General features: G+C 45.5%; 1 protein-coding gene across 10 annotated transcripts in view; it reads right to left on the bottom strand.

Annotated features, from left to right (window-relative positions):
* Window positions 1–24,136, bottom strand: part of GPATCH8 (G-patch domain containing 8) — a 56,375-nt gene extending 32,239 nt beyond the window's left edge. For 2 of the 10 annotated variants that reach the window (XM_071728822.1, XM_071728820.1), the window contains exons 1-4: window positions 23,773–23,837; window positions 8,360–8,434; window positions 2,482–2,499; window positions 222–294 (exon numbers count right to left, since the gene is read on the bottom strand). Coding sequence is in view for 3 of the 10 variants with exons in the window: in XM_071728819.1 (XP_071584920.1) it covers window positions 222–294; window positions 8,360–8,434; window positions 23,773–23,817 (193 nt within the window). In the remaining 7 variants the exon portion in view is untranslated. Of the gene's footprint in view, window positions 1–21; window positions 125–221; window positions 295–2,481; window positions 2,500–7,354; window positions 7,390–8,359; window positions 8,441–23,772 lie in introns of those variants that run through there. The other 8 variants (XM_071728825.1, XM_071728821.1, XM_071728827.1 and 5 more) reach the window with 6 other exon arrangements.

Here is a 24,136-nt window from a genome sequence, read left to right as displayed (position 1 = left end):
CAGACACCACACACATCTAACCTGTGCCAGTCAGTGGGGCAGCAGCTTCCACCTGAGAACTGCTAAATAGGAAACTCAACAGTGCATTTGTTTGGATAAATTAATAATGGAAAGAAAATCTAAACTAGGAACATAAAAAAAAAAAAAAAAAAAGCAGAAATAATTTTGTTAACAGAGCAGAGCTGGTGTTGAATGTTTCAGACACAAGGTACTGGACTTACCCTGCAGTGACTTTCCCAATCCCTGGCCCAGCTTCCACCCATGTTTCTGGAGTAAGCGGTGTCCAATATTATCCTGACAGACAGAACAGAGAAAACAAACCAAAAATATTCCAATAATATATTCTTCCCTTCCCACTGACATTTAAACATGTGATGAGCAAGAGATTTTCTACATAGATATGCATGCAAAAAAATGCTACTGAAAAGGCAATATATGCCCAAGAAAAGGGAAAGACAAATGTCAAAAATTGCTGGCTAGAAATTTCCAGGGGACAGGGTATCAGGGAGGGTCACTTTCTGATGGTGTGCTGGGCAACTTTTGTGAATCACATTTAAAAAAAAAAAAAAAAAAAAAAAAAAGCAATGTGGGAGAAAATAAAGTGTACCAATAAAAATTGACAGGAAAAAGCATAAAATCAAGCTATTTATACAATCATATCCATCACCTAGACAGCACCACTTAAGATTTTTTTTTTGTAAAGAAAATCTACAATGTGTTTAGTCATTTTGTTTGTGTGTCAGGCTTTTACAATACTGAGTAAGTTGTAAGTGCAAGACTGCCCCACCACTAGAAACCAAAACACAATCATAGCAAAATCCAGGCTAGACTTGATTGGGTTTTTTATATATGTATATATATATATAAACTAGCATGCAGCCAATATTAAACTGAAAAAACAGTGAGGTTAGTAAAACAAAAATTAAAAAAAAATCAATTAAATAAAATGAGCTCAAGCACAGACTGGGTGATGCATTTCACATGTAAACTAACAAAAATACTAAGATGTTAGAATGAAACAGGCCTAGCAATAAGTTAACAGCAAGGAACCATTAGTGCATGTAGGGGAAACAATAAGCATAATGTCTCATCTTCCTAAAAAAAAAAAAAAAAAAAAGAAAAAAGAAAAAAGCTATTTTGGAATAAGTGGAAAAGTACTGACGCAGCAATTAAGTGTCAGCTTTTGACAACAAGGCTGAGCAGAGCTCTGTGTGGAATTCATTTTATGCAACTCTTCTTCCCCCAGACAAAGAGCAAGATTGCCCACAGCCCCCGTGTAACCAGAGCTGACAGCTTCCCCTTATTGATCCCTTATTGATCAGCTCTCAGCAGTGACCAACTGCTCCCTGAAGAAGGACTCTGAGGAACATTTTCCTCTTCTAATAAGGAAAAAAGTAAAAATTAAGTCAGCTTTGCATTCGTTGAATATTAATTGCCATAAGGCAAACCCCAACTCAAGATACCACAAATATCCTGAATTAGAACAGGCTGTGAATCCATATCATTAAGTGGTACATGGAAACTCAAAAAACCCAAAAACATATATATGCTGCAGGTTTCTTTAATTAAATAACCAGAAATCACTAGAAATCAGAATGGCAGAGGTTTTTTCACTCACTTCACACTGAAGAAAATGACCATAGCTTGCAGACCTTTGGTGAATCAGCTTGAAAGACACAGTCTTCCCAAAGATATTGGCTGCATGGATATATTTTTCCTCAAAAAAAGATTCTTCCTTTTTTTTTTTTTTTTTTTAAACTTTTATTTTTTCCCTGATATACCAGTAAAGCAAGATATTTCATCTTGCTGTATCAAGGCAACAATGTACATCTTCCCCACACTACCAGCTCTCCTTTGGGACGGCTACATTAAAAAAACATATATATAATAATTTAAAAAAGGAGAAATAAGCAAATCTTTGGATATAAAAGCTTAAATCAGCATATGCAAAAAAAGGAAAAATTAAAAACTGTGGATTCCAGTCACAAAGAGCACGGAGTCTCTGGGTTTGGAAGCAGAGGAACACTTACCTGCACACATCCCTGCTGCAGCCCCTTCTGACACAGCCACAGCACCAACCCCGTGGTGCTGCACGCAAAAGGGGCCCGAGGGTCAGAGGGTTGTGGATAACACAGGAATTGTTCTACCATTAGCACTGCAACCCTTTCTGACAAAGGATTATTGAACCCGATTTTACCAGCGGTGCTGACAAAAATGGCTGCATTTTCCAAAAAAACTAAAAAAAAAAATAAAAAAAAATCCAAAAAAAAAAACCAAACCAACCAAAGAACAAAACCAACCAACCAAACAAAAAAAAAAAAAAAGAAAGGACAAGGAGTACTTTGCAATCTTTTGCTACGTGGAGATGAGACATTGTGCTGACTGTGTTGTGTTATGAATGCACTAAAATAAACAGACAGATGAAGCAGAATGCTATTTCCAAAAGCAGTGCAAGTGGAGTGAAAGCATTTCCATACGAACCTGGCTTTAAAAACTGGGCTGTCAAAAGAACAGTTAAATGTAACACAAAGTAAGAAACTGTCCAATCACTAATGGTAGTTTTTTTCTTTTGCTTTGTTTTCAATTCACTGCTTGCAAGTAATGTATTTACTAAAGAAGAGTGAAAGCATAAAATAAATTCAACAAGTCAAGACCAGCTGGGAGATTCAAGAGCGGTGTGTTGTGACTGACACAGTGAAGGGGTAACAAATGTTAAAGGGAAAAAGAAAAATTTAGAAGGGTTATACACATTAGCACCACTTTTACAAAACCACTCAAGAGGATGGTCTCAAGTTGTTTGTCATAAATTGCAATTAAGCCTGAATATTCTCCTGTCTCAGTTCCCAGAAAGGGGGTGGTTTTCCCCTCAATTGCTTCCATTTGTTTGCTTAAGCAGTGAAACTACTTCCTAATTTAAATATTCCTGTATTAAATGGAGCATCTTGTGTTCCACTGAATGGGGAGGACACCACCAAGAGTTTAATATTATGGGACCTGGTAATTAGCCTGTTCATTTCTAGCCAGGTTCCCCCTTCTTCCTCCATTTCACTCACATTGCAGAGCTCCCACCAAGGCAGACTGGCAGGACTGCTCTGCAGCACAAATACTGCCCTAAAAATTCAGGTCTGGGAGGCCAGGCTTGCTGGGCTCCCACCTGAGAGCCATTCTGCAAAGCCTGGTGGCCTGGGGAGAGGCTGGGGATACCAGGACCAAAATGGGACACAGGGCAGCAAATGTGGCAACAGCTGGTAGCTGTCTGGTTAAACTGCATTCTGAAGTGGAAGTTCTGTAAAAGTGTGGACTCTTTCACATAGAAAAGACTTTTTTGTTGTTTTACAGCAAAATTCCTGCTGATGTCAGGAAGTGTCATTCCCTTCAAATACTCTGTCCTCACGTTGTACCAACTTTCCTGCAAGCAGGAATCCATAAAAATCCCAACAACCCAGTGAGGGAATCCCCCAGTTTCTCAGCCTCCTTGTGTTACAGCTGCAATCAAAATTATTGAGGCAGCTGAAATAAAGTCTCCCAAGAGGTGTCTGAGTGAGCAGGTGAGCTCTTATTTACCACCCAAACTCCTCACAGCAGCAGCACAATCTGTCAGGGCAAAGAGAGGTTGGCCCCAGCCCCTGGGGTGCTGGTGTAGGACAGGGCTGGGCAGGAGGGGGTGAACAGCTCACACCTCCCAGCGTTATTCTCACCACTCTGGAGCTGTTTACTGGTGAGCACATTTACAGAGGGGGAACTTGGCATGGCAGATAAAAGTGTAACTCTTCCAAAAGCACGTGGGAAACATAAAGGTCTTGACTTCAGCCAAGGGTCATGGGAGCTGGCTGAGAGACTTTGGAAAAATCTCATCCAAAGTGACCTTCTCCAATAGCTCCAACCAGCCTCCCCCCTTCCCCATCCTGTGCCCTGACAGGATGCCCTGGATTGCTTTCCCCAGGTATCAGTGATTCCTGGTATCAGGATATCCCCAGCACTAATTCCTGACTGAGGTCCTGGCCAGCAGAAAGGAAAAAAAAAACAATGCATAGGATGAAAAGATGCCTACAGGAACTGGATGGCTTTGATGATGTGGGTTATAACCTGCAGGTGGTGGAATGAGCTGCATCCCAGAGAAACCAACCCACCAGTTTTGCCTGAGACAGGTTTTCCAGAAGACCCCCAGGGCCACCCCACACCTCCTGCTCCCACCTCTCAGCACGGGCAGGAACCATACATCTCTTGAGTGGATTGTAAGCTGTGCTGACTGTGTACAGAGGAGTCTATAAGCAAGGACTGGATGCTACTGGGTGAACCCATGCAAACGAGAGGTTGAAAAGATTCCCAAAACAAAACCTACAGCTCACTACAGATGACACAATGAAGACCAGAGAGAAAAGCCAAATAGTAATGCTACACCATTCAGCTTCAAGAAGCACATTATTTATAGCACTGTCCACATATGGCTACTGCTAAATGTCAAATCAGCAGCCTCATCAAATGACACTTTGGAACTAGTGGAGTCCACAGATCTGTACAGATATGCAGGGTGACAAAACCCAGCTTCAGCTTCAGCTCCTGCAGCCTGGGCAAGGCCTGGGATGGCCAGGACACCATCAGCTGCAGCCTGGAACCACGGGGGGTGCAGGGACCTCCTCGTGGGACTGAGCAGAATTAGAGAGGGATGGTGGGAAGGACGTTTGTTAGTTATGACAAGGACAAACTAACAAGCTCAAGAATAAGTGGGTGAGACACGGGGCTGTCCTCCAACCTCCAACCTGCAACAGCAGCAGCTTGGGTCCCCTCCCTGACCCTGCCTCCTGTCTGCACGGGGAAGGGGCTGGGCTTGGCTATCTCCTACTTGCTCTGCACTGCTGGGGATCAGAACACCAGGAATTCACAGCAACCAGCTTCAGTAAACAAGTCAAAATCAGGAATTAATGTGAAGAAAATCTGGATTCTATTAAAGCTGCAATACTCGGTGACTTCCCGTTGGTAACTCAGTGCACTTAAAAGTATTTTAAAACAAATGCATGCAGCTTCTTGAATTTAAAAAAGGATAAGTGCTCTGATTTTTCAAGGACACCAGATACCAGTGGTTCCACTGACATGAACAGCCAGCGTAAGTGCAGCATCTTCCAAACCAGAACAAAAAAGTTATCTGGGAGGGGGTGGGGGAAAATTAAAAAAAAAAAAAAAAAAATAAATCCGTATTTGCAGCTCTGAAGAGTCCATTGATATGAAATATTTTCTTCAATTTAGTAATGGAAAATAGCTGGAGCTGGCTTCATGTTCAGGCTATGTACATCCACTAGCTCATCTCAGCTCTATTTTCCATCAATGTTCTTAGGTTACAGTTGCATGTTTCAGTCCAAACATCTTTGGCCTAACCAAGCTGTAAAAAGCAGGATTTCCACAGGAACAAAAATACTAGCAGGCTAATTGAGGATACATTTCAACATTGTAATGATCTGTAGACTCCCCAAACCTATTTTTCCAGCCACCTTTGAGTTGCATGCTGTAGCAGTACAGTCAGCACCTCTCAACAGATAATGCTGCAGAGATGGATCTCACTTCAGCCAGGATTGCCAAGCAGACACTGCAGGTGGAGCCTCTGCCCCCAGGGGTTTCCAAACCCAGCTACCTTGAGTCTTTCCAGCCTTTTCCTATTCCTAAAACGTGAGAAGCTGCAAGCACAGTTAAGAGAACACACTCAATCCATTTTTCAATCTGCTGAATAACCAAACTTTAAATTTTTAACTGGGAAGTGCTTTGATCTGCTGTTGTTAGGAACAGCCTTCCTCACACATCTGTCATCCAAACTATTTCCATAATGTGAATCTGAGGCTCTTACTCAGTACTCTGAGCAGATTCCTTTCTAAAGGTCACTTGAGTTGCTAACAAGAGAACTGGTTAGGGATTATAAAACAATTTGTGGATAAATGTTAACACTGCAAATATTTAGATGTGTGGTATTTGCAAATTAAATACTTGTCCTGACTCCTTCCCTCTCTGTTTCAGCTCTAGGATGTTACCCACTTCTGGGTAAGCAAACAGCATAAAATCTAAGAAGAAAAGTGGTGTGAACACCTTTTTCCTAGAGAAAAATCTTGCAAGAGAGGTACACTACTAAACTCTGACAAGAAAATTATTTCATCTTTTACTGTGTGTAATCTGCCAGCTTAAAAAGCACCCAGGTCATTAACAGTGGGAGCAAAATCATCTGCACAGGTGTCAGGGCACCTGACAAAGTTATTTATGCTACCAAGCTACAGATTTCATTTTAAGAATTGATAACATACTTAGGACAAGCTGAAGATTAACCTCAGAAGTGACCAGTTTGCTTCTGACACCACACTAAAAAAATGCCCTGAGCAGCAGGCACAGCTTTTAAACTCTGGGATCATCAGAGGAAGCCACCTCAAGTGTGCTCTGACCCCAAGCACAGCTGCTGTGACAATGCAGAACAAACACCCCCTCAGTTCTGTGACTCCTTCCGAGAGTTTAATGTCCCAGGCTAAGGGTTCTGTACCTCAGCTGCCTGTTTCTCTTATCACAGAGAAAAAAAGAGGAAAGCAAAATGGGTTTTAAATCAAGAAAGACTTGAGGCTTTAACTTTTACTCCTCCCAAGGAGGTAAACCATTCTCTGCTCCTCTCCATCAAACTGTTTTCAAATTTAACCATAAGGCTGAACTCCACAAATTAAAACCTACCAAAAACTTGAAGAGATTAATAATATCCTGATGTTTGGATGGTAACATATATATGAAAATATTAAAACTGTAACTGAATTTCATTTTCCTGCTGCAGTTCAGCATTAATCAAACTGCAAGGACCATTACATCTGCAGATGATCCAAGCTGCACCGTGTGCCTGTGCTGCTGGGTCCAGTGCACTCCTTCACATTTTGCATCCTTGTGTAGGCATCACTCCCTTCAGAACACCAAAGAGTTGTCATTTGTCACCACTTCTACTCCTCTGATCAGGAAAACACTTCAGAATCAGATAACCAATCTAGTCTGGAAATAGTATTTGAATTATTTTGAAATGCTAATTCCCAGCGTGGCACAGAGCAGGCTACCAACAAATATTCCTCATTATATTTACATACCAGCTTGGCATTTTCATTAAAATCTTCAGATCACAAGGTAAGATTGAAGTATTCAGGAGAACATGGAACACAAATTCCCATCTCTGCAGCATTATCTCATGCGTCATCACTTACTGCCATGCCTAAATCTAGCATCATGCCAGCACATTAAGACAGGAGGTACTATATGCAGTGTTCACTGGACCAGAAGAACAGAAATAAGAAGGGGGAAAGGAAACCCTAGAGAAGAAATTAAAAAAGGCAGACCGTGCAATACAAACCAGATCATGGCTGCTTAGCTAAAATGGGCCAACTGCTGCGGAAGAAAAATGTCGAACACCCCAAGTTGTGTAAATTTTTGGTAAACATCTAACACGCACACAAACACACACAACACCAACCTACACACCAATGAAAAACAGATCCTGAGCTTTTGCTAACACTCTGTTTCACCTAAGTGCAGACTAACCTGAAGGAACTTTAACAGAGAGCTTAAATACTTGAGAAGTATTTTCTTAACAAAAATGTTGTCTTAATCAGAGCACCACTAAATCACCCTGGATTATTCACTATGAGTTTTCTTGCTTTCCTGCTGAAACTGCAAGTGAAACTTAGCTAAAGCCAGGTGCCAAACTTTGGTCCAGTTAGGCTGAACAAGCTACTGCCTAAGACTACCAGAAGATGCTTTGCAGAGAAAAAATTAAAAAGCTCTAAAAAAGCTTAAAAAACTAAAAAAAAAACCAAAACACTTTTCCTTCATCCCGCAGCTCTCCTCTCCACACTTAATTCAAAGGAAAGCAATACTTTGAAGAAACTCACAGGGCAGTTTCAGATTCCTGGGCTGCTACACTAACACTGGAATGCCTCCCTCTGGATGTTCCTCTAGGGCCGATGTCATTCTAACACTTCCCTTCAACACACCAGGAGTTTTCCAAAAATATAAACTAAAAAAAGGATCAGAATGCATTTTACTACACTACTCCAAGTTCGTAGATGATTCTTCAACAAAAAGCATAAAAAACTTAAAATAAATATCTATGAATGAATGCATCCTTTTGAATCATTTCTGAAATCTCATGTTGAACTAAAATGTCAAGTTTTAGGAGAACTACTTAAAGATTTCCATCCCAGGCCCACTTAACCTCAGCATGCAACTTCCCCCAACCAATTAACACTGTCCTGCCAGAAAGGTGCCCACTCCTATCAGATTTGGCTGCATTCACATCAAGAACCATCCGATCAGGGGCTACTCTGGGCTGGGTTGGTGCTGCTGGTGTTTGTCTTACCGATTCAATAGGCTTGTCTAGAGAGGCTTGTTCTATCTCCAGGTGCCCTTCTTCATATTGATCAAAGTGATTGCCCTGGAAAAGAAGAGGAGGGTTAGCTGGACAGCACAGAGCACACTGCCTACACTTTGTCTCAAGACTCAGGTTTGTGCATAGCCTTGGATGGAATTTTGTGACACAAATGAATTTATAAAGCACAGGCTCAATCCCTGGAAGAAGGGAAAAAGTTGCTCTAAAAACTAAGCCAATCTAATAACCATAAACTATGGAAGTTGGTAAAATATCAAGCATTAGAATGGCAATATGACAACACTGAGGGGATTTTTTTCAGAAAGTTTATGAAAACACTGACAGTAAGCACCAGCGCTGGCCTGAAACACCACACAGGACCAGAGGAAGAAGAATGAATTAACCCCACCACCACCACCATAAAGGGATTTTTTGTTGTCTTTTTTCTTTTGAAGAGCAGCAAGGCTTTCCTTGCAGCAGGAAAGCCAAATTGCTTGAGGCATACATGTAATTTCACACACCTTAAATCAACCAAAACCCCACAGCGGTACCAAACAAAAACTCTCCCTGTGCCCACAGCACTTGTGGATGGTCTGGAGCAGATTGTTCCCTAAATGCAGGTGCACAGGGAACCATTCATGGAAAGCTGTTAAGTTCCCAGCCCAAGCAGAGCCCCCAGCCAGGTGACCACAGGGCCAGCAGCACATCTGGTGACACAAAGTGCTGGGATGCAGGGGCAGAACCTTCCAGATGTACCAGCAGAGAGAGCATGGGCTGCTCAGTGGGACTGAGGAACATGGAATGGTTTGGGATGGAAGGGACCTTAAAGATCACCTAGTTCTAACCCCCTGTGTGGGTAGGGACACCTCCCACTAGCTCAGGAGATGTCTCGTGTGAGGAGAGATGGACCAAGAAATGCCCAGAGAAGGGCATTAATGCAGGTGCTCACACAGCACTGAGCACCAAGGCTGACAAAGCACCTTAGCACCTGGGGCTGCCTTTTGGAGCAGCTCCATGGAACATCTGCAGTCCTGCAGAGCAGCCAGGTGTAATTTCAGTAGACAGGAAAATGAAGCAGGATTGTTAGCAGTGTCCTGTGCCAGCCATCACCAAGGTACATCCCACACCTCCAGGCTGCTGGCTCCTGCCCAGCATGGTCCAACCCACCAAGAGCCCTGCAGGAGAGCAGAGCAACCCTCCTCAAACATCTGCTACAGCTAAATCCAAGCTTTCCCTGGATATTAAGCAGACAGGGCTCATGAGCAAGTGTGGCAAGTGGCAGCCTCCTGTCCTCCAGAATAACAGTTGGTGCAGAAACACCAGTGTGAATGGCCATTTTAGGAAAAAAAAAAAAACATCTCTCTTGTAATTTCAGTGGTTTCTGAAACCTCAAATTCCTGAAATTGCAACCCTGGTGAACCACTCTGGCCATTCAGGAGGTCCATGATGTAGCACTAACATCCACCATTGCTAGCACAGACCTGGGAGGGGAAAAAAAAACAAACCAAGATCTGCCTTTCTAGCTGCAGACTCCAAAGAAACTGGAGAGATGTCTGCAGCAGAGATCAGCACAGAAAGGGGAGGTTTCAGTGGGCTCTCCCACATTCCCTGGGCACTGTGCAGTGCCCCAGCCTTGTGAAACCCCAGGAGGTGCTCAGCCCTCAGCTGTCACCCCCCATCCCCCTCCCAGGTCCCTCTGGCTGCTCAAACACCCAAGGGCTGGCAGCTTTTATTTGCATCCCAGCCCCACAATCGCTTTGAGCAGAACACCTCACCCCACTGCCAAGGGATTCACTCTCCTCCTTTCTACAGACACTGACTTTTCCTTCTGCAAGGATCCTCATGAAAGCCAGCATGGGAGAGAGCAAATTACAGCTGGAATGGACTGCCTGGTGGCATTTTACAAGCCAGGCACCAGCCTCCAAAAATCCTCTGGAACGAGCGTTGGGATCCAGTGATGCAAATCTGCAAGAGACCATCCTGACAAGAACCTGCTGCCAAGAGCATCTGCTTTGATGCTGGAGCCCCAAGTGCCAACCTATCCCTCATCTGCCACCCACAGCCAGAATTCACCAGGCCACACTGCTCCCAGGAGTCATCTTTCCCACGGCCTCTCCAGAGCAGATTTGGGCCTCAATCTGCAGGCAGCAATCCATTCCCACCCATTTTTTTGGACGGCCTTCAAGGAACAAGCTGAAGGCAAACTTACCATGCACATGCAGTCGTTGAGCTGCTTAAAACAAAAAAGCTGGAGATTCTTGGAGACAGGCAGAGTGCAGCTGTACAGACTGGGCATGTGTGAGCAGGGAGGGAGCCCAGCAAGGGAGGAGGCAACATAAAACCTGTCTCATGGTACAAAGGACACTGCCCAGGCTCCCAAAAAGTAGTGCCCAGGAGAACAAAAGCAGCCAAGGGTCACACACTGCTCCTGCATCTGCAGTGCTGACTGCTGAACACCTTCACAAAACAACAACATGTTACTAAAACGATACAGAAAAAATTAAACCCCCATAACATGTTGTTAAGAAACACTTGGAGCACTCTCAAAGACATCCATCACCCCTGCCTAATTTCACCATGTGATTTGCTGCCTGCAAATAGCTCAGTGTATTCCAGCTAAATTACCTGGAGCTGGCTAAATATTTCTGCCTACTCACCATGCCTTCAGCACACTGCCTGCCAAGGCAGTTAAAATTGTTTTTACAAAGGCAAGGGTCAATTTGCCTTTGAAAGCAACTCCTCTCCGAGGGGAGGCTTTACAACTCTATCTGCTGTGCTTAAAAACATCTCCTCCCAGAAACCATGCAAAAGCCCTGAACACTCACCATGGTGCTGACAAACCCCAAGCCAAAAAGCAAATAAAGCCATTGCCTTCCAGCTTTACATATTCCACTATTGTCCATTTCATATATTTTGGGGGTTCTTTCATATGTTTATATACTTTGGGGCTTATTATCTACTTTACTTCCACTTCTATGTCAGCTGTATCAGGAGGCTGCTGCAGGCCTGGCAATTCAAAGCATCAGAAAAATGAAGTGTCCAAACTCAACTGAAATCAATACTCCTCAAAGATACTGTTCTTTATTTATCAATACCTCAAACAAATGATAAAGCAAATCTTGTCCTCCCACCATAAAGTAGCTCAGCCTGGAAAAAAACAGGGAGATAATAAATATCCTAACAGCCACACTGAGGTCAAATTTATGAGTGTGTTCAGCCTCATGGTGCCTCATGGGCAGGGAGAGAAATGGGTCTGGCTTCTGGGGCCACAGGAACCAGGCTGGTGAGGCCATGCTGTCTGCCACCACGGGGACCACAGCCCCTTTGGAGCTGGAGGCAGCACAGTCTGTCCCATTGCTTCCCCATCCCTGGAGCTGGCTAAGGAACAACTTGGGGGGAATTCCATCTGTTTTCCTTCTTTTCCAATCCCACAATCTGGCACAGTGAGTAGATCCATATAACATTTCTGGTTTGTTGTGTCTTAAGACAATGAATCAGAGAAAGGCAAAATACTTTAACATTTAAATCTAACAATTAAATTAATCCTTAATGTTGAATTTGTTCAGAATAAACTACATTTTTGGAAAACATGAACCATAAGCACAGACTACATTTTACAATTAATTTGATCTGTCCTCTGCAGACCTGAGGGATGCTTGTTTCCCTCTTTAGTGGAAAAAGTGAAAAGAAGAATCTGATCCCTACAAAACAGCTACCAAGCCATAAAATAACAGCTGCATTCAATCCAGCACTATTCAAAACCTGATACCAAGCCTTGGTCTTTCTATGACTGCTGTAGATAAAGTTTGGGCCCTGTTAGCTAACAACAAAGTTTCTGCCTCCTCCTGTGGGCAGGGATTTCAGGGGTGCACACAGTGCCCTCTCCCTCTCTCATCCCCTGCCCCTCCACGTTAAAGCTGTCTGCACCAGGGCTGTCACAGCTCTGTAAAGCACTTTGTGCTGCTCTGCTGCTGTCACTTTCTTACGGATGCTGCACCCACCCTGAAACAGCAGAAAAATAAGAGGAGAGGCTTCCACTTAGGCAGCATTTCTTGCTCTCACTTTGTGCTCAGACACCAGGTGCTTCACTGCCAGCACTGAAATTCAATTCATTTTACTACTCAGATGCTAAGCAAGGCCAAGCCTTCACATAATCCTTAGGATACATTTTGTTTTCTTGGCAACTTCACCTCCAGGAGCCAGTATGTTTGTGTCCTGTAATTTTTTGTGTACTACCATCTGAACTCTGGCTGAGCATCCATTTGGGTTACTCAGTCACATCTTCTCCACTTTCCCTTTTTTTGATCTTTCCATCAAGCTCTTCACCAAACTTTAGGACTTGGAGCCCTCACACACTTAACCACCAAGTTATGAACACAGCATTTGAAAAACCAACAAAAGCTGCCTCCCTGCAGGATTTTAAACCCTTATTCTGCCTTATTTGGATTGTAAATACCTCAGAGCTCTGGCCAGCAAATGCCATTTTGTCCAAAACACAGCAGAGTCACTGCATTTCCTGAAACAATTCAGGACAAATAGCTAAGGGGAAAGAGTGCTGCTCTTTCTCTCTGACTTACAGGGTCCCAAACATTGCAGCATATACCAGTCAGTTTAATTAAAAATTAATAACTTAATCAGGTTTTCATCACAAAATCTTTAGCAGCAAGAATTGTTGCCAATAAATTACTCAGTGGAAGTGAAATGAATTGATTGAAGCCTATTGATCAGAGGGAGTTTATCACAGAACTGATTCTGCCCCCTACACCGAGCACCTTCTCACAAGGGTGAGCAAAGAAAAAGCATCTGAGGACACAGAAATTACTGGGGGGTGGGTGTGTAAACTTTTCAAACTATCTTCACAACTACAGGGCAGAAGAATATGGTCTCTCTTTCCCTCTCCTAACAAGGGTGGATCCAAAATCCAATCTGAGAATGGCATTTCCCAAGTCACCTACAGCATCACCAGCCCAAGGAGGGAAGAACAAAGAGTCACTTCAGCTGCTTCAAGGCTGGGAGACCTCCCTGGATATTAATTACTGGACTGCTCTTTCCAATCTGCCCAATCACTGAGGATATTAAGATGTCAGCACACAGCACACATTCCATACAGTGCAAATCCCTGGTGGGAATTAGCAGTTCCCCTTACCCACAGCCCTAAGCTCCCTGGGCAATACTGCAAAAGGGAAGGGAAGGTGGCAGCCTGCATTTCAGCAGCAAACCCTGACACAGGGCTGGAACCTGGAGCTGGGAGAAAACCACAACAAAAGAGGAAGATAATGGAGATGTGAAAGCAATGGGTTTCTTTCAGAATGCTTTCATTCAGCTCTCCTTTCAGCCCTGCTCCACAAGACAGCTCAGTTACAGCAACATTTTTATTAGTAATAGGAAAGATGATGAAGTTACCAAACCCAAGAGAAGTCAGATATGAAGAACCCAGAACAAGAACACCTGGGGAAATGCTGCCTGCTCCACAAGTCACAAGGACAACCCCTTCAATGGGGTGAAAATAATAACAGGCTCCAGCACAAAACCTCTGCCCCAGAGCACTAAAACCAGTGATGGATGGGGAAGGAACACACAGAAAGCAGGTACTGAGATGTCAAAGCAGAAGCTATCTATTTGTGCCCATCTTGAATTTCAGGACCAGCTTAGGAAGGTGCACAGAAATCCTTGTTCCCATGCTGGTGACAACCTAAAGAAAGTAATTTTGTGGGAAAGCATCACCATACTCACTGTCATTATTTCTCAAATGCACTGGAAAAGAGCACAGTGGGATCATTATTGCTTAGCTGCAGTTGAGAAGAGCACAGTGTGCTCCTCACCTAGTCAAAAATTAATTTTACACTGGTAGAATATCAGGAAAAGACTCAAAATACAATATTTATATTGCATTTACTCAAAAAAATTGAATTTTAAAACACTAAAGCAAATCAGTACCACTTGTGCATATTCTATTTCTCCATTAATTCAATCAATAAACCTTAAACTCCTAAAAATATTAAATCAAGCCATGAAATTAGGGCTGTTACCCACAAGTGCCACTTAAAAACATTTAACCAAGCCCACTCCCTGTTCCTGAAACCTCTGAAGGCTGCAAACCAGACACTATGAATAGCTAAAAAGAGAAGTGAATGCCACAAAAAGACCATTTCCTAGTGCAGATAAAGCCAGGGCAGACTGTGAGAGGTACAAGTCCCAGAATCTGTTGCCGTGCCCTCGGGAAAGCAGAGCTGACATTTCCTGCAGCCCGGGCTGGGTCAGCAGAGATGCAAGAGCTGAGCAGTGAGCTCAGGGAGCTGAAGCAGCATCTGAACGTGAGGGAGCAAATGCCACCTCCTCCCAAACTCCCCACTGCTTGCAGGAACAGGGCACCTTCACAGAGAAAAAGGCTCAGCGAGGCCAGAAGCAAATATCCCATTGATTTTAAAATGTTCTTTTTGAAAGGAGAGGCTCAAGCAGCTCCTTGCCCTTCAGCAGGACAGGACACCTCAGCTCCTGTCAGCTTTTCCCAAGGCTGGCTCCAAGCACAGCTCCTGCAAGCCCTCAGCACCCAGGACACCCAGGGGGATGGGGCCAGTCCAGCACCAAGTGAGGCCAAGGGAAACACAGCAACCCAGAGTGCCACGATCATTTTGGCTGGAAAAGACCTTTAGGATCATCCAGTCCAACCATTAACCAAGCACTGCCAAGGCCACCATGTCCCTCAGCACCACATCTCCAGAGCTTTGAAACCCCAGGGGCTGGAAGGGACCTCTGAAGATGATCTTGTCCACCCAACCACTCTGCAAGGACCTGACAGCTCCAGCCTAACCCAAAGTTGAGGAATTTCAGCAAACCACAATCAACATTCATCTGATTCTGTGCTGAATTTTGTGCTCGGCTCTCCTTGTAGAAATCTTTCCAGCTTGGTCAGCTGTACCAGACCCCCCTTCTCCTCACCTCCCAAAGGTGACACACAAAGCACTGAGCACAGCTCCAGGGTTCCAGGCAGGCACAGACAGGATACAGGAACCCACTGCAGAAAAGGATCCAGTCTGAAAGGTGTTGGTGTCAAGGTCTGCTGGTACCACCTTTTAGTTTGTTCAGTTGTGGGGCTCCATCAGCTGCATCCTCTGTTAACCTCACCACTGAGTTTGAGTTGACAGAGATGGGAGAGGGAGGCTGCTAAACCCAGCTCCAGCTCACCAGAACTAATCAGCTGTTTATTACACCCAATCCAAATCTCACAGGTTGATGATTTCTCCTGCAGATCCATAAGCTCCTACGTAGGCTGACTACAAATCTCAGGCAGTAATTTATGCTGCCCTTCTAAGTGAAGCAGAACCTGATGACTCCACCAGGGAAGATCTCCAGAACAGAATTGCTGCAGACAACCCTGTTGATGTTTGGAGAGCCATCCAGAGAATGCAAAAACAACTCCAGGGAAGCACAGCTTAGGAGTGTTCCTGAATGTTCATTACATACACAGAACAAAGTGTGTGCACATTTTTAAGACCAATGTGCACCTTGAAGATGACTCCATCCAACCCTGCCTGCACTGGAAGCTTTCTTGGATAATTCTAGAGGACATGGTTTGTTTTTTTTTTTTTTCCTCAAAACTATAAAAAGCAATACGAAAGTAACTTTGTACTGGTACCTGGAAAGCCTTTGTTATTGCTTCCCAGAACAAAACCATCCTTTTTCCTGTTGTTCCCTGTAGTGACTGTAAAAACACACCAAAAAAATCAGTTACCCTTTCCTAGCAACAGGGAGGTAGAACACTCCCAAACAACAGCTCCTGTTCTCAAAGCCTTCTGCACCTTACAAATCACTTTCCCAGACCCTTCCCTGCAAGCAGGCAGTGCAGGTAGGTAAATACAGACACTGCACTTCTTCACACCCTCTGAACAGGCTTAATATTTACAGTCAACATCTTGTGAAAGCTGCAGCAAAACCTCATTTTGGGCAAACACACACATCAATTATTTTGAGAGCACTTAAAATCTTCTCAAGTCAATACAACAAAAGCAATCACTCAAGATTTGGATGTGAAGAATTTAAATTGGCAACTTCTGAAAGAAGCACCTTGTAATTACCTGTTGAGAAGTTGATGGCACCTTTTGTTTACCAAACCAAAAGATAATTTTGATGGCAAAACTCTACCTTTTAAGTCCAAAACCGCTGAAAAAACCACCCACCAAAACACACCGAAAGCTACTCACAGGTCAAGAGCTTTACACCAGGAAAATGTGCACATAAATACCTCATCAGAGCTGTCCAATTAAAATATCTTCTTCAGTGCAGAGATAAACAGCTTGTAAGAAAGAGGAGTGGAAGCCAGAGGCAGGTCCGTGCCTCGCTGTGCTCTGCATACTTTGGCAGCAGACGAGAACAATTTCATGGCTTTCAGATTCCTGGTGCTGCTACCAACCCAGCTGTAAATCTGTCCCAGAGCAGGGGATGCTCCTCAGCTCTTCAGTGCTTCCAGCAGCTGTACCAGAGCATTCACCTCCCTCATCCAGTTTTCTCTTAGCCATTTCTCAGTACACCTCAATGCAAAAATGCTGCAGCTGCCAGCACCCAGGTCTTCCTAATGAGGCCTCTCAAATAAAACAGGCAGAAAACACCCTGACAGGACAGGGCACTCATAATTTAACATCTAGGGTATCATTTATTTACCACCACAAGCTTCCAAACTTCCATAGTACAGCTTTTTTTTTTTTTCTTAATATGATGTTAGACATGATAAAGGATTGTTTCTAAACCAAAACGTCCCACAACATCTCTCAGGAGCACATGAACTCAATTCAAACCCTAACTCATCCCAGAAGACTCAGCAAGTCCCCATTTTTATCCACAGCCAGAGGGGAGACACAGCAACTGCTGCCTCACTTTACAGATCATGAAACCCAACAAACCAGGAGCAGCCTGACCTGTGGGAGAGGGGCCTGAACCACCAACACTGTCTGCTGGCACAGAGCCCTCCCCAAACCCACCTGTGCCCCAGCAGGCAGGGGAAATCCACCTGAAAACCTCTTCATGCAATGCAGTGGCAGAGAGAAGAAAAATACAGCCCAAGGGCATGTGACAAAGGCACAGCAAGTAAGAATAAAGCAGGAAAAAAGACATTTATCTCTGTGTGTTACAGTGGTGCCCAGCCTAGACTCCTCAAGTTTTCTAGTCACAAATGTGGAAAATTTTAAGATGCAGAAAGTCACAACACAAAGGGAACGGCAAAATGCCCTCCAATATGTAATTATCTGCAGAGAACTCAGGGATCAGACCATTAAGGCTCTCAAATAAGGTTAGGACTAAGGCAGGACACATCCTCACATCAGGAAAGGCAGTGCACTCGTGTGCTTTGGCACAGCAGAGAAGGACGTAACAAAAAACAACAGCCAAAAGCTGGAAATAGAAAAATCTAGAAGAAAAAAATAAAGAACACACACCTTCCAGTGGGGAAACAACCAGAACAATATAAAGGAAAACGTTCACCATCACCAGATGTCTGCAAGAGAAAGAGATACTGGAGCCAAACACTAATTCCCCAGCTCAAAACTGGGTCAAGTGATGAAAACTGAAGGTAAGTGATACCTGGATATTTAAATCAGACAACCTGGTATCAACTCCTGGCTTTAAAACTCTGAATGGCTAAAATCTCCAATTAATTAATTGCTCACAGAATTGCTTGAAGGTGGAAGCACTGAGAATTACTACAGGTTCTAAACTGTAGGGTAGGAAAAAAGGCTGTGTCATACCAAGGGAACAGGGCTGTTTGATCAGATGGCCTCCCACAGCTCCACAGCCTCAGAGGGTGGCAGGAGACCAGTCAGAAGAGGTTTGCTTTGGTTTAGAGGGGGTGAGGTACAGAAGCAGCTGAGGCAGCTCAGACATGGGCTGTGGGGCTGTAGAACTGAGTGTTCCCTTTCCTAGTCAGGTAGAGATGGCAAGAGGGAACATCCACTGCACGAGGAAACAGGAGTGACAGAAACACAGCAGGGAAAAGTACAACCAGGAGAGGGAAGGAGGGCTCCACAAACTGAACTTACCACACCAGTTCCAGAACCTCACACTTAAGTTCAGATCTCCCACTGATCTTCTGGACACAGAACCAACACCACTCAGTTTACTTTTAATGCATTTTCCACTCCCCCCATCCTCCCCTCCCTTCCTTGCTCACATCAGAGGGCAAAATAAATAAAATTAAAAAATAAATCAATCAGTTCTGATGTTCCTGCTTTGCTCAACAGAGAGCTCAGCACAAATTGAGGTAAGAGCAGTGCTCTTCCTGTGCTGTGCCTACACCAGAAATTTAACTCTAATTTAATTATAAATGAGGCTCTCCAAACAATACTAACAGATTTTTGGAAAATCTAAGATTAATTCTCGAATTAGAAAACATGCCATGCAAAGAGCTGCCTCTTGGACTGCTCTCAGTTCCATCTGTCCAAGGCAAGCTCAGGCAGAGGGCTCTGGTGTTGGTTGGGAGCTCAGGATGTGTTTCACTGCAGCTCCACTCCTTTCTTTCCCTTGTTCCCCTCCATTAACTTTTGTTCTCCCGATTAGTAAAAGCAGGCAAAATAAAATGACCCTATTTATCTTTTTGCAGCACCAGTTTCCTCTGCCACATAACCCAGGAGCAGTCACAGCCTGCTGAAGGATACAGAGCTCAAACACCTTTGCCCTAGGCAGCAGCTAAGGAATGGATTGAAGTGGAAGGCACTGAGAGCACCCGCTCATTAGGACAGATTTGATAACTCCCCAGTGTCAGCCCAGAAGACCAGTAAGCTGGGCTGCCTAAGCTGCTTGGAAACAAAACTTATCCCTGACATTCTGCCAATTAAAAAGCATCAAATCCCCACGCCATCAGTGCTGGGCTTGCTGGAAGCAGCAGGGTGTGAAGGCTCTTTGAATCCTTTGGGGCAGGAGGAAAACTCACCTATCTTCCTGGCATAAATAAAAATATGAGAGCTGAGGTTCAGACTGGCCTCTGGCAACCCAGGGACTTCTAGCCAGGCATTTTGGATTGGTGGAAGTGTTACTGGATTATACAGACTACACAAAATAAAAAAATAAGAGACAGAACAGTTTGTGTTCCGTCTGGCTAATGATGCAAGTTAAGTGCAACCTACGTAGGAAGAGGAAATTATTGTACACATTTACACATATGGCTGGTAATATTTCTGCTTCAACAATGAAAAGGAGAAAGACAGCAATAAAACATTTTCTCAACATCTGCCAGTAACTGGGAGTGCCACTGGATGTCAGCAGCACAGAGACATCCACAGTTTTCATTCTGTGGAGCTCAGTCGAGTTAATCTAAGGACTAAAATTACTGTGATTACAAAAACAACACTCAAAAATGTATTTACTTATTGCAGCAGCAATTCACACAGCTCTCAGCAATGCTTCTGAAATACTGTTAGGACAGTTGACAGCTCTGGTTCTGCATGACCCGAGGTCACAGTGGTTCCCACGTTTGTCTCAGGGCAGACAGGGGACAGGGACAGACATCCCCACCACACCACACCACACACAGCAGTTATCTTTTAATTGAAGGACTAAGCTGGTCAGCTGCCCACTCAAAAAATATCCCCTCCTGTAATGGGAAAGGGAAAGAGCTGGAATTTATCTGGGTAAGCCATTCAGCCATTTAACTGCCCGTTTTGGAGTCTTAAGTGAGGAAAGAGAAGGAAGGGCAGTAATACCTTTCCTCCTTCAATAATTCATTTCACTGCCTCAAGCCTCCCAAACAAACTGCTGTGCTGCCCTGGCCAGGGAAAGATCAAGTGTTACAGACAGAGCAAAGCTGAATTTCTCACTGGAGCTGCCCTCAAATCCAACACCTGCAAAATACAGTCAAACCCAGGGGCTTTCCCTTGAGTTTTTCCAAGGTTTGGGTCCATCCATCAAAATGGGAAGATCTACACCCTTTGTGTGGCTTCTAAATCCAGGCAGCACAGCAAAAACAATACTATTAAAACACCAAACAAACGAACCCAAACAACCCAAAAGCTGCTTAATCACCTCACTGCAGCCACATCCTCCAAAGCCATTTCCTGCTCCTTTGGCAATTTCAACTTTCAAACCTTCCTCATCTTTTGAAGTTCCTCCCACTCAACCATAGAGAAGACTGGGAATATCATCATCTTTCTCCTCCCCTCCACACCACAATCTTTATCCTTCAGGATGTCTGACCTTCTTATCCTTTCCTAGCTACTTTTTTCCCGTGGGGTTACACACAGTCCTGTGAGAGCATCCCACTGCCCCTGCAGCTTTCCTTGCAGGTACGGGCAGGTCTCCCCCTTCCCCTTGTGTCTCCCATCCTCAGTTGATCCCTCTGCTCAACAATCCTTCTCCCCTTTTTTCACCCTTTTATGCCCTTCAGACTATTCATACCTTCTCTTTCTCAGCTGCTTTAGGTCCTTTCCTCCCAAACCCATTTCCCTCCGGTGGAAAACATTTCCACCCCTGCTTCCCTGAGAGCACTGAGTCTCCTGGAGTGAGGTACAAGGGAGGAAGGAGAGCTCCCAGCAGCTCTCTCACCTCTAATCCACATCTCTCCAGCATACCAGAAGCTCAGAAACCTGAAATCACCTCTGCTAAGCCCTCAGCCCTCCCCTGCTCACATCTCTGCTCAACTCACACTGTCCAAACCAATCCTCCCAAACCCAGGATATCTTTCCAGTTTCTTTCCAGAAAGAAGGCTGACAACGTTGAAGAGAACTCCAAATGTCTTTCACCCACTGACTCTCCTCCTTTAGCCTCACCACTAATCCCAGGGCATTTCCCTCTCTTCCAAACAACTCAAAGGTTCCTTTGACCCATCCTCTTTACCCCCAACTTTTTCTCTCCCTCTCTCCAGATGGTAACACAACCTTTTACTTCTCAAGTAGATCATTAAGGAATGAGACCCCAGGGGTGGGTGTCTGCCCCTCACCATGCCATGGAACCTCAGGGCACCATCTCCCTTTGTGCTGCCTGCTCCAGCCTCTCCAGACCAGACCTGGGGTCCCTCGAGAGCCAGACTTGGGCAGAAACTTCACCTTCTCAAGCTTAGAATTCAAACTGCCAGAAATTCTGTGGCAAAGGCATCCTTAACACCAACAGAAGCACTCCTACAAAAGGAGCCTACATACAAGTTTGACTTCACACTAACAAGAGTCTTATTTTTCACTGCAGTTTGAGACCAGTGTTATATAGAGATGATCAAAAGCTGCAGGCAGGAATATTTTTACCTGTGCTTAGCAACTGTCACAGTGCAGCTCTCACAGGGAGCTGCAGGCACTCAGCACAGGGAGCCCTTTCCCTTATTCCACACCAGTGTTGTGCCCCATGACCTCCAACTAAATACAGAGGCAAAAAAAAAAAAAAAAAAAAAAAAAAGACAAATCTTATCTGCAAGTGATTTTGATGAAGAAGGAAAAAAAAGATGCAAAAAGCTTTCCTCCACGAATATAGTTCATGCAACTCCTTTGACAGAGCAGCAGTCAGGGGGGTACAGACATCCCACCAGTTCAGTGCTACCTTGGCCAAGATACTTGGCCCCAGTTTCCCTCTAATCAGCTCTTTCAGAGCTCACCCTTCTCACACAGTCCCCTCTAACCCTAAAGCAACTTCCAACTGCTCTTCCCAGAGGACCGATTCCCCTTTTCCCTCAAAAGAAGCTTTAAGACACAAAGTAAAACATGTCCTCACTGGCAGATATTCAGGGAGAAAAGGAGAGAGGTTACCCTACTTTAAAATCAACCCTCCCTTTTTATTTTTTTATTCTAGTCTATGGGAAGGACAATCCAAGCCTGATATTTGGCATGGATACAGCCCTAATTAAAAATAGTGCCCTTTCTTAAAGTCAAGGGAAAGCAGGGTTGTGACTGGGTTATTGTTTCCGAGCATGCTCAGCAGCTTTTAAGATTTCAGCATCGGGTAATGGAGCTCTGTTTCCTCTCTGACATCACCACACATTCTCCCCGCCTGACCGAAGCAATGACACAGTAACAGGTTTTGCTGCTACATTTAATTTCGCACAGCGGTTGCCCCACAAAGGCTCAAGAACAAGGACACACAGCAAAAGGCAGGTGTGAACAAGCTGTGCAACAGACAACTGCAGAACTTAACCCATTTCTGGGCTACAGCCCAGAGCACCCAACTTGTTTGAGGTTCCCTATAACCCCCTCCCCTCCCAAAACAAACCATTAGGAGAAACATATTTCCAAACCCAAGATCTGCCTGGCTCCTCTTCCTGAAACGGGAACTTCCAAACCTGATCAGACCATTTCGGTATTAATTACAACTCATTTTTTCATCTGAGGAAACAAACAATGCAAGCCAGCCCGAGTCTGGGGCTGCACTCGGGAGCCCTCCCCACAGCCCAGGTAGCCCAAAGGATGCAGTCAGCCACACTGATATTTATTTTCTTGTGCTTTTCTAACACTTTAACAACTTGTAAAACGTGCATCCCCTAGAACATCCAGAAAGAACAACCTAAACTAATTACTGCTGGACATCCTGACTCTTTTCACCATTGCACCTTGATGCTACATTAAACAGAATTAATAGCTCCACAACTATTAAACCCCCTCCGGGATCTCTAGGTGCAAGGCAGCTGTTTGGGGGAAAAGCACAATTCCAACTTCGGAAAGGAGGAGGGCACACAACAGCTCATCAATAGCTGCTCTCGAGCTGCGTTTTATTCACACTCCTTTTGTCTTTCCTTCTAACCTCCAGACTCTGGCGGGCTGAAGTCAGAAAACAAGATGTCATTGTTTAGGCTTAATGAGTCAATGGTAATTTTCCCATTGTTTATTTAAACCCCCTTAAAACAGCAGCAGCGGCTTTAATAACGTCGAAACGTTAATGCGCTCCCGGGCGGGGGGATGCGTACGAAAAAGAAAAAGCGTTTTCCAGAAAAGGGGTCGTGGGCACACGCTGGGACTGCCAGAGGTGCGGGGGTGCCCCCCGGGGTGCGGGGCTGGGGCGGGGGCAGCTCTGACGGGCCCGCCCCGCATCCCACGGGCTGCAGCCAGGCCTCGTACAACGTACGAACGACCAGAAAACAAAACAAAACACCGAACCCCCGGGTGCTGCGGGGAAGAGTTCCCTCACCGGGGCAGGGAGGGAGTGAGAGAGGGGAGGTTACCCCAGCGGGGCAGCCCCCGCCGCAGGGACGCTCCGGCCGCCGCCGTCACGCCAGGAACGGCCGCTGCCCTCCTCCCCGGGCCGGCCCCCTCCGCCGGGTCACCTTGACAGCCCTCCCCGGCCCCCCGCCGTGCCTCCTTTGTGCCGTTACCCGCCGAGTGCCGCGGCCCGCGCACAAAGCCCCGGCGAGGGGCGGCCCGACCCAAACCGAAGGAGCGGCGGCCGCCCCGGGGGTAGAGCCGGGGCCCTCCCGCTCGCTCGCCCGCCCCCCGCGGCGGGGCCGTTACCTGGAAGTCCCTGTCCTCGTTGAAGCGGGAGAACCTGTCCGCCATTTTGCGCCTGGCTCAGCCCGACCCGACCCGGCCCGGCCCGGCTCTGCCCCGCGCTCCGGCCGCCTCCCCTCAGCGCCGCCCCCGCCGCCCCGGGGCCGCTCCGCGCGTGCGCTGGAGCCCGGGTCACGTGAGCGGCGCGGGGGGACCGCCCCGACGGCGGGCGAGGAGGCTGCGGCCGAGCCGCAGGGGGCCGGGGGCAGTGCCGGCCGCTCGGTGAAGGCTCCGCCGCGGCCTCTCCCGTCCCCGCCGCCGTTTGGCACCGAGCGGGCACCACGCACGCGCCGGGCACCGGCAACCAACGCGGACGCGAGATGCGGCA

The sequence above is a fragment of the Heliangelus exortis genome, chromosome 29, assembly GCF_036169615.1.
Source record: "Heliangelus exortis chromosome 29, bHelExo1.hap1, whole genome shotgun sequence".
NCBI lineage: Eukaryota > Metazoa > Chordata > Aves > Apodiformes > Trochilidae > Heliangelus > Heliangelus exortis.
Note: the sequence above shows the minus strand (reverse complement) of the source record. Positions and strands in the feature narration are given on the sequence as shown.